General features: G+C 43.4%; 2 protein-coding genes across 5 annotated transcripts; one reads left to right on the top strand and one right to left on the bottom strand.

Annotated features, from left to right (window-relative positions):
• On the top strand, positions 1-2,635 carry cntd1 (cyclin N-terminal domain containing 1). Of its 2 annotated transcripts, XM_035406003.1 has the most exons (7): positions 1-306; positions 562-637; positions 783-951; positions 1,049-1,211; positions 1,524-1,668; positions 1,765-1,861; positions 2,330-2,635. In XM_035406003.1, exons 1-7 carry the CDS (start codon positions 108-110, stop codon positions 2,438-2,440), a joined length of 960 nt encoding a protein of 319 aa, XP_035261894.1. In that variant the 5' UTR covers positions 1-107; the 3' UTR covers positions 2,441-2,635. The 2 variants fall into 2 exon arrangements, with proteins under 2 accessions (XP_035261894.1, XP_035261893.1); XM_035406002.1 differs by lacking the exon at positions 2,330-2,635 and having other exon boundaries at positions 1,765-2,301.
• Positions 2,636-3,545: 910 nt separating this feature from the next.
• On the bottom strand, positions 3,546-12,437 carry LOC118221177 (E3 ubiquitin-protein ligase MARCHF7-like). Of its 3 annotated transcripts, none has more exons than XM_035405999.1 (10): positions 12,296-12,437; positions 11,311-11,417; positions 9,681-9,833; positions 9,178-9,358; positions 7,707-8,931; positions 6,883-7,052; positions 5,971-6,077; positions 5,533-5,634; positions 4,948-4,993; positions 3,546-4,197 (listed from the first exon to the last, which is right to left on the bottom strand). In XM_035405999.1, the coding sequence occupies exons 1-10, from the start codon at positions 12,396-12,398 to the stop codon at positions 4,112-4,114; spliced, it is 2,280 nt and encodes a 759-aa protein (XP_035261890.1). In that variant the 5' UTR covers positions 12,399-12,437; the 3' UTR covers positions 3,546-4,111. The 3 variants fall into 3 exon arrangements, with proteins under 3 accessions (XP_035261890.1, XP_035261891.1, XP_035261892.1); XM_035406000.1 differs by having other exon boundaries at positions 9,178-9,340; XM_035406001.1 differs by lacking the exon at positions 11,311-11,417 and having other exon boundaries at positions 12,296-12,409.
• Between the last annotated feature and the right edge of the window lie 3,466 nt (positions 12,438-15,903).

Below are 15,903 nucleotides of genomic sequence, written 5' to 3'. Positions count from 1 at the left end.
CTTTTCGTTCGGTGTTCGCAGCGAACATGTAGCTAGTAATAAATTTCAGTATTTTTTATTAAGCTTTATTCAATCATATATTTGCATCTTAATTGTAACTGTTCGTGATGGAGATCAAGTCGTTTAAACCTATCTATTTCAAAGACATTTCAAGTTCTTTCTCTGGAGAACAGCCTAATTTAAAGTTTGGTGAAGTTCCCTTTAATATTTTGTACGACTTTCTCACAGATCTCAGCAATAGGAACAAACATCATTTGAACCACTTATCCACTTGCAGTGGGAGTTTTAAAGACCGAAGATTAGTTGGTACGTGGAGTTTAACTATAGTTATATACGTTAGTTAACGTAAAGGTACATGGTTATTATTGTGGTTATTATTGTTAGACTACAGCATGAAATATTAGTAGACTACCTGGCTTTGTTACGATTCGAATTGAGCTTGCGCGGGCATAGCCTGCTCTTCATTTTAGATTAGCAGTACTCTATATCTGTACCGTGAATGAAAACGAGAAAGTAGTTAACCCTTGTAAAATTATCTTTTTTTTTTCTTTTTTTTTTTAGAGTGTGTCTTCCTCATATGCGAAGAGTTAAAACTTGACTCATTGGCTGGATACCAAGCAATTGAAATATTGGAAAGGTGAAGTCACAGTATGATACCTATTCTGATTATAATCATATACTATACATATTTATTAGATTTAGTAATAGTACACAATTCATTATATGTATAAATTGTTTGGATCTAACCATCTAAATTCCTTGTTGTCTTGTGTTTTCACCAGGTTTATGATAAAGCACCTTGATCATCTGTTTTGCACCTACGGCAGCTCAGATGATGATGATAGCGGCAGGAGCGTTGCGGACTATATTTTCATTAGGCTGAGCCAGAAATTCAATCTCCTGATCATCTCGTGCATACAGCTGGCGAGCAAACTCACACTTCACAGCAATGTAGGTGTAGGCACTGCTGGACTTACCCCATATCTAATGAAACATGTTGTCTTAATTTGGTGAGTGGACAGCAATCAAATATCTGACTTTATTTCAGGTAATTGACAACAACACAGCTGTGAAGTTTCTGAAGTCTATTGGGCTCTCCTACTCCAAAGACACACTTTTGGAATCTGAACTTCTCGTCTTAAAAACACTGAACTTCAGCATCAGTGTCCCAAATCCTCTAATGTATGTGGAAACATTACTGGAAGTGCTGGGTGAGTTGTCTCCTACCAAATAGAGCATTTTAATGCAGAAACGAAGCAATGTAGGTAATATTTAAAATATTATAGAAAACGTGTGTGCTGCTGCTGGCCATCTAAACCAGGGTGGCTGGCTTTGGGGAGGCTTCAGTCAAGCTTGTTTCCCTGCTATGATAACAAAACTAGACAGAGGGAGAGAGTTTACTACTGTGAGCACCCTTTGTTATGGTGGATGAAGAATTACATCTTCAGGTTAAGGCTGGCAGTTTTTGAAGCAGGGAACATGCCGGAAAGACTGCTTCCAATCCCAATACGTCTGCATGACAGGGTACAATGATGCGTCCGCCCCCGTCTCTCAGCTGTACGCCCTCTGCCACTGCCTGCTCCGGTGCGCCTACCTGCAGAGGAAGCCTATTTACCACTCCCTGCTGGTATCTGCGACCAAGTGCGCCAGTCCGTCGCAGGAGCAGAGGTGTGCCCCCGCCTCTAATTTACGAGACGTACGGAAGCGAGAGTAGTGGGTGTCAGCGCAGTCTCTTGAGTTTGTGTTCTCGTTTCGGGGGAACAGAGTGAAGTTTGCAGAAGTGACCGAGGACTTCATGCTACTGAGCGTGGGCGTCATTGCCGCGGGTGCTTTCATCCTCAACGTCGCCAGCTGGGAGCAGGTAACATGCGAGACGGGCCTTGCTCAAAACGCGCGCCACAAACGCAGCTCCTCGTTGACTTTGCTAAACTGCAGGTCACGTTGTTCATCGTGCGGTCGGCGGTTCAGCTTCAGGGTTAGGATTCCAGCTTTGCGTCGTAATATCCTGTGGGGGTGAACAAGAATGACCATGAAATGGTTCTTTGGGGCGTTTCCGTAACACCCAGTGAGGTGAACCCTCTCCTCCTTAGCTGTAAAAGCTCGGGACCAGACACCACCACAAGCAGCCTGAGACTTGTATAACCATATAAACTGCTTTTTACATTATGTTACATGTAGGCTAAAAAGAATATCCACATAATGACTCAATTCCTTATGCAAGGCTCACTGTATGTGCAATCGAGGGTCTGTATGTATAATGTCAAATCTGACTCCTATGTGTTGTATTGGCTGTAGTCTAAATATCACACTTGTTTTCTATACACAACAGGTTGTGGAGGAGCTGAATTACATAACCGGGATCTCTGCACAGAGCATCATGGAGTTTGCATATGTAATGCTGTCACACATTGTGAAGAATGAATTTGTGCAAGTCACATGAGCCCGGCTGTTCCCTGCTCTAATAAGCAGACGTAGCCTTTCCTTTTGGATTACAGCGGCAAGTGCCCCGTGTCAAATTACTGTACAAAGTGTCTTTGGTTTGTTTGTTAGATGTACAGAATGGATTGGTGGGTCACTGGCCTCCATTCAGATGCCATCGTAAATTACATTTTTCTGAGCACTCTAATAATGAGGGCAGTCACCCAACATTAGAAAATGTTCAACTTCTAGTTAAGTGACTCAAAGTTCTCATCAGTTAAAAAGTACTGTTGTTGTAAACTTTGTTAGCTTGTATACAGTTTATATGTATCTGGATGTGTAAAAGAACATCAGAAACTCCACATACCTGTGTCATTGACGCTTTGCTTTAATAATATATTTCTCTGATGTTAAACATTAATGGTACTCCAGGACTGCATGTTCCTTACTTCTTGGAGGTGCTCACCCCAGTGTTTGGACCAAATCTCCAGTCTGGCTCTCTCAGTCTGACCATCTAATTACATCCCAGTTTAATTAGTCAAGTGTATCCCCCCTCTCGACCTCAACTGATGTCTGGTAAGCATTCTGCCAAAAAATATTCTCTTGCTTATAATCAATTTTTGGTCCACACATCAATGGGTGGTGATTCAGATTGCATGTCATACTGTTGAGCACATTATGATCTATAAACCCTGTAATGTAAATGCAATACATTATTATTTTTTATTATAATTACTTGGTTGATTTATTGGATTAAGTTTGAGATATATGAAATATCGATGACATTACTTTGAATCTTTATTCAACCATCAACCATATTTTTTAAATACTGTATAGAGCAGCTATAGCTCTAGTTTAAGGTCTAGTTATCAGTTCAGGTACCACACTAGGTGGAATTGTGTTGTGCAAACTATGTCGAGGATGTTTGGTTGGCATTACTTAGAAAATAAAAATGTGTTCATATCCTTTTCATATACCTTGTGCGTGCCATTCATTCACTAAAAATAAGAAAAATTATACAAAATACTACCAGTTTTTTTTTTTTCGAATATAAATTACAAAGATTGGAAACGTGATTACAAATGATTGATGGTAGCAGATCAGTGAAACTACGGCATCACCTTATAAAACTTGTAATATGACATTTTATTATTTATTCCTTTTCAAATCAAACATTATTGGTCATGAATTAATACATAAATATAAATAGATCGATAAAACAGATAAGCATTCATAAACATTAAGATAAATCATTTTAATCCCTGGAGAAGCTATAGAACTTTCACTTAAACTAGTCATCAAGCATTCATGGCAAGTAAAACAGATCCAGTGTGTTTGTCGACGTTCAACGCAATGTTAAAAATGCTGACTGGTAAATTCAAATCCTGTTTTTATTAACTAGACTTTAATCGCAACCAATATCTTATTAAAACAGGAGTCTGAAGCTCAGCTCCTGAAGGCCCACAGTCTCTGCTGGTTTTAGTCATTTCCTTTCAATCTGCAGTCAATTTAAGCCTTGAAAACAAGGTGTGCAGACTCTTTAGCCAATCAATGCCTTAAATTAAGCATTTAAGTACAGGAACACATCAAAAACCAGCAGACACAGCAGCCCTCCAGGATGTGAGTTTGAGATCCCTGTTTTAAGAAGACAGCTGCGCCTAGAATGCTCATGCTGCAGTGTGGCTGTGGAGGATTATGGGTCAGATGTCTCTTCTGATTGGGCCATTCGCTGGTGCCCTGTCCTGGCACTCTCAGGAGAGGCCACCATCAGTCTCACACCTATGGGACAAAGCCTCAACAGTCACTTTACGTTTGCTGACGTTGTTCATCGTCCATGAAACTTTAAATCTGTTATTCTTTAATAATTTCATAAATAAAGAATGACTGCTATTTGTGCCCTTGTTTTTACACTGTTTGAAGTTCTACAAACCATCTATTAGAACTAACTTCCCCAGAAAACAAATAACATGATATCTGAGGTAATTACCTCAGCTTAATACTTCTGCTTCAAACCTAAGCTCTTCCTGTTAATGGTGTGTATCGCATGGAAACAACTAAAAATGGTAATATAAACCAAGTGTTCATGTGTAACCTAATAATGCATAATAGTATTAATATTTATGGATAATTCCCTAAATACTACAGGAGTGACAAAACCTGCGCTCTTGTATATGAAGAACTACAGATGCTGGTTCAGCCCAGGTCATAATACACTCTGCAAAGGAGAAGGCGTTTCATGCAGGAAAAAAAGAATCCCTTGAGAATATGAGTTGTGCAATATTTAGAAATCTGAAACCCCTTCACGTGAAGTTTTATGAAAATCTGGGTCATGAAGGTTAAGCATTGCTTTCATGGAGAGGAATCTGGCTTGGCATGCCTAGATATAGAAGCCAATTAATGCTTGCTCATGCTAAACTGTATTGTACATCATAAATCGTCTAGACTCCAACCTTTATATCACCTCCATTTGGGAATATGACATCATTACAAGAGTATTGTTGAAAGAAAGCCTTTTTTTTTGAGACCTACTTGTACTCCCAGCAGTTTGGTGAATCAGGTAGAGTGCCGTTGCCACCTAAGATAGAGGGGAAGAAACCGTACGTTTAGTTCTTTTTCCCCCTCCTATCCTCCCCCTAGGGCGGACAGAGACATGAGGAAAAACATCAAAAGCGGAAAAGAAGCCTGGGACTGGAGCGCGGCCTGCAGCAGCCGGGGTATTAAGATGAGGGCTGTGAACTAGCCGGAGCGCTCTTCTGAAAACCAGCTGTGTAAACAGGATCTGAGATGTTTTAAGTCGCCCCGTGAAGAAGAAAAACAGCCACGCCCAAGGTGAAGCGCACCTGGTATCAGGCCCCGTACGCATTGTCTGCTTCTCCTTTGAACAATGGACGCTAAGCTCACCCGGCTAAAGGGAACATTTCCCACAGTCCCTTGCATCCCATGCCACGATAAGGAGCGGGTAAGTTATGCCTGCGGGGTCTCTTTTTGTCATACTAATGTAAACAAAGCCCAGCTCCCTGCAGACAAATAATCTTTCCCCGCTGGCTCGAGCGGGTCTACCCCCCCCTTGGCCGAAATGGGCGGCACAGCAGCATTGTGGGTAAAAGCCCTCACATTGAAGGTGGCGTAGCTGCGCGTCTCCACCGCGTGCACCACGTCCCACAGCCTCTGCTGAAGGAGCCGAAGCACGTGCAGCTCTGGACTGGCCTGCTCCACCTGGGAAACGAGGGGGACGCAGTGCGGTTATATCCACTGAACCCGCACCACAAAACCACATATGCAACCTCCTGGGCCAAAACCAACGGAACCAGAGCTGGGTAAAATAAGCGACTGAGATACTTTGAAACGTTAAACACCAAGCAGCATTCCTGCAGATGACAATTTTCCAGCAACCGACAATTCTGTGTACTCTTCGACTGTTATCTCGTTCTGTAGAAAATTGTCAGGGATGGCTAGGTTTTTTCAGTTTCCGCTGCATCTGAACGGTCTGAGTATTTTCATTCAATACACATTATCAAGGTCTGGTCTTCACGTTTGAGTTGGAAATTTTACCTGGGCCTGGCGTTGCCTGTAGCACTCCTCCAAATCAAAGCCCTCCAGATCCAGATTGAGGCTTGCCTTGCACAGCTCACAGGCCTTCACAGCAGTTAACTCTGCTCCTGGACACCCATACAAACACGCACAAGCACTGACACTGAGCAATCATCCACCAGCTGCCCGTATTACACTCTATATGCTGCAGAAAATGTAAATTGAAGCTACAAGTTTATATCTAGCACACTGCGAGAAATAGTTCTTTGCTTCTTCTACATTACGTAAACAATGTTGGATATAACAACATAATTTGAAGGAGGGGCCCACATATTCACTTCTCACAGTCAGTAAGACCTAATTGTGCATGTCATGGCATTTCCTGAAGTGATTTGCCACTGAATGCTTCACACACAAATCCCAGTGTGCCCTACATTCATTCACTATAAAATCTATGTATGAAGGCCTTCGGCTATTGGCACAGTATAGGAGGGTGGATAGGCTACTGTATGAGAATCTATTGTGAGAATATGGAGCATGATTTATGAAATAAAAGGTGTTGCTGTAAATGCAGCGTAAAACTCATATGGAGTAATAATATGGAAGACAGTCTCCAGGGTTTGATACTTAAGCAGATTTCTGGTACATTTAATGCAGACATTTAAACCATTTTCTCTCACTCAATCATAACCTTTAAGAAAGTCAGCTGAACAACAAGAGAAGAGAACCACAACTTTCAGTTTAAAATGCTCAGATATCATCATCCCAGCAGCCATAGATATATTGGTCGGCAGTATGCCTGCCACACACCTAGTTAATATGTAGCTACTCAATAATATTGTTTATTCATAAGCACTGAACACACATGTTGAAGTGAATGCAAGCTGAATACTGCTACAAACACAGCTTAAGGCCAGAGACATGGAGCCTCACCTGACTGGACTTTAGCTTGGATCCACCTTTTGAGACAGTCGTGGTGCACGTACTGCAGGCTGCCGGTACACCGACAGGGCGTGAGCAGGGGATTCTGGGGGGTGCCGCCCCAGCTCTGACAGATCCGACACAGGTCCCCCTCCTCCTCGTCAGACTCCTCCTCCAACAGGCTGCGGAGACAGAGCAGGCCAGGTTGCTCGGACTGGGATTCGCCGGCCATTAGCATTCAGATCGAATCCGCTCACTCAAGCAACCGACTGAGGCTCAACGTCTGAATTTCTACTCACAGCCACATGGTTTTATTGGCCCGTATCCACGAAACACTTTAGAGTAGGACTACTGATCTGGGATCAGTTTAGTCTTTCAGCTTATAATTGATAAGGTTAGGCTATGTACCAAGGTAAATTGATCTTAGATGACAGAGAGGTTAAATGAATATGGGCCACTGTCCTTATCTGACTGGCTGGTGGGTTGGCTGTGTCACATTTGCATGAGCTTACAGGACCGAAGACCATGCAAAGTGTAGCAGCTCTGACGTGGCTGAGACTCTAAAGTATGTTGATTATGGCAATTTTGTAGGCAAAAATGCTATTTTTTTCCCTAAAACTGCAAATGCAAAAAGAAACGCCCTGCCTTTCATCCAAGTGCTATGTATGATGCAAATACATACATATCTGAGCCTCTAATAAGTGGCAGCCAGACAATAAATGGACTCAATACTACACCAGTTGAAAAACTGTGTGTAGTATTGAATACAAATAGGCAGTTAAGGAATAGCAAGGGCATAGCAGTCTCTCTGGATCACAGTGAAGAACAGAACGCACCTTTCTGTGATCCTGCGCAAGGTTTCTGGGTCGGCTGGAGGTTTGGTCTCCGCTGCGCCTCCGCTTCTCTCTTGCGTGCTGTCCAGGTGGATCTGCACCACCTCCCTCCGCACTTCCTGGAGTGCCATCAGCGCCAGGGCCAGGTGATCCAGCAGCCCACTGGTTCTTGGTCCACGAGAGGCCACGCCCACTGAGGCACCGCTCATCGAGGCTCCTCCCCCATTTTCTCGCTCTTCCAGCCTGACGCCGTCCAAGGACCGCCTCCCCGTCGCAGTGGCAGGTCTCCCCTCTGCAGGCACCGTCTCCTGGCCACTCTCAGGACCTGCCGAGCTGAGCTGGCCCCAGGGAGCCCTCGTGGGGCCGACGCTAGGGTTAGAGATTTGCCGATCTAGATGCTCTTCAGCGGTGGGGGCTGGGAGGCGGTCCCCATGAGTCCTCTCAGAAATGGCAGCCAGGGAGGATAGGGACCCTGCCTCAGCAATGGGTGGCACTGGGCTGTATCCACCTCTAAAAGAAGCTCTGTCCGTTTCCCCCGGAAGCCTGTTCTCCAGCCTCACTGGGGGCTCCAGTAACACGGGGGTACGTGTGCTGCGGAGTGGGCTGCAGCTGGGAGGGCTGGGGTCACCCCCACTCTCTGGGTTCACCCAGGTGGGCAAAGGGTCATTTTCACCCTCGTACTGGGAAGGCAGCAAGTCCAGGGAGCGGAATTCATGGCTGAGGGAGTTCTCTGGGCTTCCTCCGCTATTTGAGGGGCAGCTTGAGTGGGAAATTCCACTGTCCGCTGAGCTTACAGATAAGTCTGTTCCACAAAGAATTCTACTGCTGCTGGTCTCGTTGTCGCCTATATCCTCGCCAATGCTGCTTTCATTCATACACTCTTGGAAGGGGTGAGAAATCAGTTGGAGATCTGACTCGTCCACGGGGCTGGGGGAGCGACAGTGGAGTGATGACATCAGAGACCAGTCCACTGGGGTCCAATCAGGGGAAGACAAGGGTAATGGGACAGAGCTGCTGTCCAAACCGCGGATGGGAGATAAGGCCTGCCGGCTAAGGGTGAGTGTGACTTTGGGCTTATCCTTTTCCATCTCTTGGCTGGGTGCCTCTCTGGGCCTCCTGCTTTGCGTTCTTCTCGGAGAATAAAAGTCTTTACTGGGTGCCAGTTTACAACCGGCATTTTTCTCATTCACCGAATTCTGTTTGTGGCATGGTGGAGGTAGTACTTTACCTTAAAAGGGTGAAAAAACAAATAGAACCACATTTACTATTACATACACAAAAATAGATCCCATGGCAGATCCTATTTTTATATTCCAAAATGCACTTCACAATGGCACATCTACAAATTCAGATACGGCAGTTAACATAACCGATAAATTAATCTACCACATTAAAAAAAATGGCTACCCCGTCCTGTGGATGATGGAGAGTTGTTCCTGGGATGGGGGGGTGGGTGGTGTTCCAAAGAGCTTACCGAGCTGTGTCGCAGTGGCTGGAGCTCTCCGCTGTGTCTTCCCAGAAACTGTCAGAGTCTGCGTCTGAGCTCTGCGGGCAATGACAGGAAGCTTGGCCGCACAGCTTCTGTTTGACAAATGGCCTGCCCTGGGCTCATGGATGCGATCGGAGGTAGAGGAGGGCTGCAGGTTATAGATGGCCCGGTGGGGGAAGGCCATGAAAATGAAATGTAAAGAAATGTAAAGAAATGATCCCAACTGGGATCAAACACAGTGCGACAAAATCCGTAAACACGAAGACGACGTGGACAATGGAAAATGTATCTGGATGAAACAAATCCCTCTGTTGAAAATCCACCTTGGAATCCTATAAATGAAACGCTGTGTGCTGTATTATGCCATTCCATCACAAAGCCCTTCAAAAAAAGCTGCTCACAAGTTGCCTTAACTGCCGTAAAGTTTCAGGACCAATCAGTATATATCAAGAGCCTGTATATCGAGAGTGAGGTAGAGGTTGCCATACCTTTTTGGTACCTGCTGTGTTCTTTGCCCAGGGCCTGTCATAGGTGCGTGCTCTGTGCTTGTTGAGCAAGGGTGGCGCTGGCAACCGTCTTGGGTGCGTTTCTCTCTTCAGCTCGGCCTCTGCCCTCTCCTGCTCTCGCCTGCGCAGGCGTTCCTGCAAGGTGATGACCACTCTGAGAAGCCTTATATTTATTGCATTTACCCTCTCTTCAGTTTTCCCTGAAATGACTACAATGCAAAACTGTGGAAAACAGCTCATTGTTCAGTCTACGTGATTCAGAACCTTTACATACACTACATAGCCAAAGGCATGTGGACACATGACATCCAACATCTCATCCAAAATTATGGGCATTAATATGCAGCTGGTCCACCCTTTGCTGCTATAACAACTTCCACTCTTCTGGGAAGGCTTTATACTACAGTAGGTATTGGAGCATTGCTGCAGAGATTTGTTTCCATTCAGCCAGAAGAGCATTAGTGAAGTTGGGCACCGACTGAGTAATTATGCCTGGCTCGCAGTTGGCTTTCCAATTGATCCCAAAGGTGTTGGATAGGGTTGAGGTCAGGGCTCTGTGCAGGCCTGTCAAGTTCTTCCACACCATTCTCAACAAAACCATTTCTGTATGGAGCTCGCTATGTGCCCAGGGGCACTGTCATGCTGAAAAAGGAAAGGGCCTTCCCCAAACTGTTGGGGAAGCACAGAATTGTCAAGAATGTGATTGTATGCTGTAGCATTAAGATTTGCCTTCACTGAAATGAAGGGGCCTAGCCCAAACTATGAAAAACAGCCCTAGACCAAGGGGTGTCCAGATACCTTTGGTCATATAGTGTATATCTTGCATGTATGTCTTGTTTACTTTTGTACACTTTTGCACTAGCTGGTCTAACGGGGTCTAACTCATGGGGGGGGGGGGGGGGAATGTGGTTGCAGCAATGAGACAGGTTACAATTCTAACTGGACATTACAAAGTTCTGAATAAAAGAAGTGCTAAACACAAGACAAACAGAACCGTACGCTAGGAGCATGTCAAAAATGGCAGCTGTAATTTGTGTTTTCCTATCACTTTGCTTATTGTATTGCATCTCATCTTTTTCATTGTTTTGCAGGCATGTTGGATTTGGGGGGGCATTTGAAAGCATGTGACACCCTTGCATTAAGCTGCACTACATCCAAAACACTATGAGGAGGAGTGCTTTGTGGAGCCACAAAACTGAAGGGATTATTTACCCTGCGCAAATATTGGCAGGGCTCTTGACAAGACTTTAAAACAGGGATAACTTGCTGCTAAACCTAATTCATCCAGACGGGAGCACTTCAAGGTAGGATATGTCACAGCCTGGATTCATTCTCTGTCGCTTCAGCAAATTTACCTCGGCCCATCCTTGGTCCTCCACGGCTCAGGTACACAGTAAATTCTTCAGTGTTAAATCAACTCTTACAGAGGACATATGGTCCCTGTCAGTGTACTCAAATCATGGAGAAGTTGGGTATGTGATGTGAAGGATGAGAGAAGTGGCTTATATTAACTTCATTTGCGAGTTGCTCTGCTTCTTATGCAATTTCTAGACCAGTTTAGAAAAAAACTTGTGTCAATATAGTGAACAACACAGTCCTCTGTTGTACGCACTTGATGGTCCAGGTCTATCCTTTGTCTGACCTCTCGCATGTGTTGAGCATTAGTGAGGCTCTCAGCTGCCTGTCTTGCCCAGCTGTTGAACATTCTGTGGGGATTGACTGCAAATAAAAGTGTTGCCATTTTATACATTTTTCAATAAATCTAGGGACAATCAGAGAACACATAATATTGAAATATAAATAGCTACAACATTGGATTACTGACTCCTCCAAAAACAGTTTGTCTCAGAATAGGACATGTAATATAAGTGCATGTGCCTTGAAAGCAACCCAAGTTCTTCCACAAGGTAAATCTTCAAAAAGAGAACTTTAAGTGGCAAGTGATGACTTCCCGACTTACAACGTTAAAATATTTGCAACTATAAAAATAGATTGCCAAATAGATAGCTAATTTAGACAGGTCATATAACTAGTCACCGTTAAGTCATTTATATTAAGGCCGCTATAATTTAGCTAAATAATCCTGCAGTGTTGTCTCATTTAGGCCTACATAACTCTGTCAAACAAGCGAAAGCTGCAAGCAAACAGTAGGCTACTAAACGTCAGTAAACGTTAGTCTACTTAATACTCGGCATAATTTTCCAAAATAAACCAAGTTTGATAAAGTTATAAAGCCAATTCGCTTGCTAGCAAACTGCAGTTATGTGTGCGCCAATGACACAAGGGTTGGTTGGCTATAACAACTATAAATTTAATTTGATGCCGGCCAGTATCAGATAGCCAATATTTATACTAGCTACAGTTTATGTTAACGCTGCTGTGCCATTATAGCCTAGCGCTGGGGAGCTAAGGTTACTGTGCGGGACTGTGGAAAGATTAGATAACCAACATGTTATCACAGTTAACGTAGATCGTGGACAGCTTTCTGCACAGCTCATTCGTTATGACTTTAGTTTTATCGTTTTAATCGTCATCGGTTTAATTACGTTAGTTGTTAATTCGACCTATCACTTTATGTGTATTTTTGATCAACTAACCTTTTCTCCGGCGGAGCCCGAGCCTCTGAAGGGACGCGTCCGAGTCTCCATGGAGATTAAGCGCGTTCCTTAACACATCTGACTGAGATGAAGCAATCCGCATGTCCGTGAGCGCGCATTACACAATGAGCGAACGGTTGCAGGTGAGTGGAGACGACATGCAGAGATTCCAATGAGCGACTCAGCCACACTTTTTAAAGCCTAAATTGAAATTTAAAGGCCGTCATTAGCACAACATGACTACTAGCTAACACAGGGCTCTTAAAAAAACACAGTCTTTAAAAAATTGCCATGGCTCAGGAATTTTCTGGCTTGCATCAAGAAACACTTATTTTAACAGGAATTAAGTAGCCATGCTTATACAATGTTACATGTGGATTTTTAATTTTTACATTTATTTTGCAATGTTACCTCAATTATTCACATTCCTGTTATGATCATTAGAGGTTAGGTAAATTTTTGTTCTTACTGTAAAATAATTTGCAGAAATGGGCTCCTGAATCGCTTGTCCTGTTAAGGCACTGTTTCAGATTGTGGTCCATGGGAGTGATTCAGTGGACCCCACTGACACTGCCTCATCGCACCCCAGTTACCGCTAGTCTCTCAAGATTAATTCAATATTGTCATTTATAGAGCCTAAAAAGTATGCACTGAAAGGTGACATAACTACATCTAATGTTGGGGATGTGCTCTGCTAATAAAGCCAATGGTGAGTTAGTAATTCTGGACAGGAGTCCAGTTGGAGGTCGCAGTTCAATGCTGGAACATTCTCTGGTGGACCTGCCATAAATAATGTGCATAGCTAAATGTTACTTGAAATTTACAGCTACTTCCAAATAGAAAAGGCCAAACCAATCACTTGATGTGACCAAACATCCTATGACTATAAAAAGCATTCCTTATAGAGCAAATGTAACTGTTTTACATTTGTTTTACATATTATTAGCCTACATGAGGAATAATAGTTAATAAAATGTTATTGTAATTAACATGTGTTTTATAGAAGCGTAATAATCAGGCTAGCTACAGTGAGCTTCATAGAGGGCTTTCAGTAGCTATTCTTGATCCTTGATCAAACTAGTTGGGGTGATTTTGATTTGTTTAAGCACTAAATGAAAGCTGAATAATATTCATTTGAAATTTTTTCAGTAATTTCTAGACTGAAATAATGCAAAAACACCACTTGGGCTCTGTAATTCTGAAAGCATAAATATGATCAGAGAAGAGGAAGTGCAAGTCACAGGGAGGGGTAGGGCAAACAGTCTCTGGGGTGGGAGCTTGAAACAACAAACAGCCCAGCCAACCAAACTGAGCGGCAGATATCTGCCAACACGAATTACATTACAGTAAGCCTGTGCCACAAAAGTCAACAAAGTTTTCCAGATACTCATAGATTGTGTTTGGCAATTCAGACACTACCTGAAGTGTCTTCTTCCAACTTATGTCTGTCCAAGCTGACTTGCAAAATGCAAAGAAGGAAGCGTTCGCATTACATGCTTCAGACGAGAGTGCACCCTTGTTTGTGCTGTCCAAAATCCATAATGGAGGCTGCGATGAGCATTGCAGTCAGAGCATGACCAAGCAATCCAAATTGCGTAGAAAAAGATGATTTTTTGTGAAAAAGTGTTACAAAAAATGATTTTCACAATTGAAAAGTTCACAAATTCTAATTTTTTTTTCACATTCTTGGCTCAGTGTACCACCAAATGGATACTGCCATCTTCCTGTGATGGCACTGAAGCCTGGAAATTCCTTTGGTTCTTCTAGAGGACAAGAATAGACTAGCTCTTCTGGCAGGTGCCATTCCCTCTGTCTTTTACATGTGGGGCAAGGCCCTTGGTGCCTTTTATCTATTGGTGTTCCACTTCCCAGTGAGAGAACACATGGTGCATGCAGTGTGCCCCTCCATCTTCAATTCCATCACTTCCATGTGGTCACCATGGAAACCAGGCAGCAGTGACAGTCGCTGGGGAATTCCTTTTTTTTTTTTTTTTTTTTTTTTACAGCTCACTTATCTAATAAGCATGGCGGCTTCACATGCGCCTGCTTTCTCCTTCTCCCTAGCAACTGGTTGCTATGCTGCCACTGTTGCCATGTTGAGTGCAGCGCATGAGATTCATGGCTAATCACCCCCTTCTCCCTGTGAACAGATTATTGAGATTGCAGTGTTAGATGCCTCCCTCCTTAATCCTTTTCTCACTAAAGTAAGCATAGTAAGAGTAATTGCTCAGACACATAGAAAGGGTCAGACAATTAAATATTACTTATTTGGTACATAATAATAATAATAATAATAATAATAATAATAACATATTTATTATTATTATTGCTATTATTATATTATAATATTGAACACTTTTCATTGTGTAACATTCTGAAAATGCACAGTTGGCAGAATAAGAGAGCAGCAACTGTTTTGTACATATCTATACAATACATTGTATTAGTTAACCAGGTAGGTGAAGTAAGTGTCAATTTTCATATTTAGCCCCGTTTTTCCTTTGTTTGAAGAACTGTTTAATCACTAAAATATTTCTTATTTTCCCTGCAGGCAGTCTACAGAGGATCTGGTTCTTCCAAATCCTTCATTCCTGTACTGGAGGAACCTGTTCATGCAGAGGGTGCTAAAATGACTATAATGACGACAGGCTTGGTCTCGGATTACTGGAGGCTACAGTGCGTCAATAGGAGGCTGCAACCTATAGCTTGTCAGGAGATGAGCCTCCTATCTTGCTCTGCCACAAAGGGTTCTTGCCAGTACAATTATACCCTTAGGCAGATACAGCGGGCTGTTTATATAGCAGCAACACCAAAATGCACAGCAAGAAATGGATTAGCAAACTGGTCTGGCCCTTGGGCAGTGTCCCCAATTCCTTCCTATTTCCCCGCTTCCAGCCACACAAATTCATGCACTACTTAAAAAGGATTGTGACTGCGTCACTGACAGAGACAGTATCTTTGACAAAGACACCTTTGACTGGCTGTTCTGGCACCGGCGCTTATGAACTGATGCGAACCGCAGCAAGGTTGGGTCTTCTGGGCCTCTGTCAGAAAGTGTCTGAAGGAAAACAGCAGTGTAAAGCATACACTCTGAAGCGATATCAGCTCAGATACACAGAGCCACACCATCTGTTACCGAAGGGAACTGAACCATTCTCTCTCATGTCTTCGGTGTAGCATCTGAGAGCAGTGTGAAGGATTAAGTCTGCCAGGGCCCCAGGGAAGGAGTGCGGGGAATGGCAGTTTGACACTGCTTGGCAGAAGGCACCAGAGTTAGAGTGGATTAACAGAGGATCTGGGGCTGGGGCCTGGGTTTTGCTGCCTCTGCTTGGCTCCGACAGATTTCTCCTGATCAAACCCAACTCATTTAATCTCTTTTTCCTCTCTGCGACTTTGCGAAACCCTACAGCAAAAACCGAAACACAGGCACCAGAACAGCGGTCATGGCAACAATCCCATGATGTTTCTAGAACAGCGATCTGCAACCCTGGTCCTGGAGAGCCACAAGTTCTGCTGGTTTTTGTTTTCACCTTAAAATCAGCATTAACTGCGTAATCAACTGCTTTAATTCATTAAGTACAGAGTAACAATGAAAAACCAGCACTGCC

The sequence above is a fragment of the Anguilla anguilla genome, chromosome 2 (assembly GCF_013347855.1).
Source record: "Anguilla anguilla isolate fAngAng1 chromosome 2, fAngAng1.pri, whole genome shotgun sequence".
NCBI lineage: Eukaryota > Metazoa > Chordata > Actinopteri > Anguilliformes > Anguillidae > Anguilla > Anguilla anguilla.
Note: the sequence above shows the minus strand (reverse complement) of the source record. Positions and strands in the feature narration are given on the sequence as shown.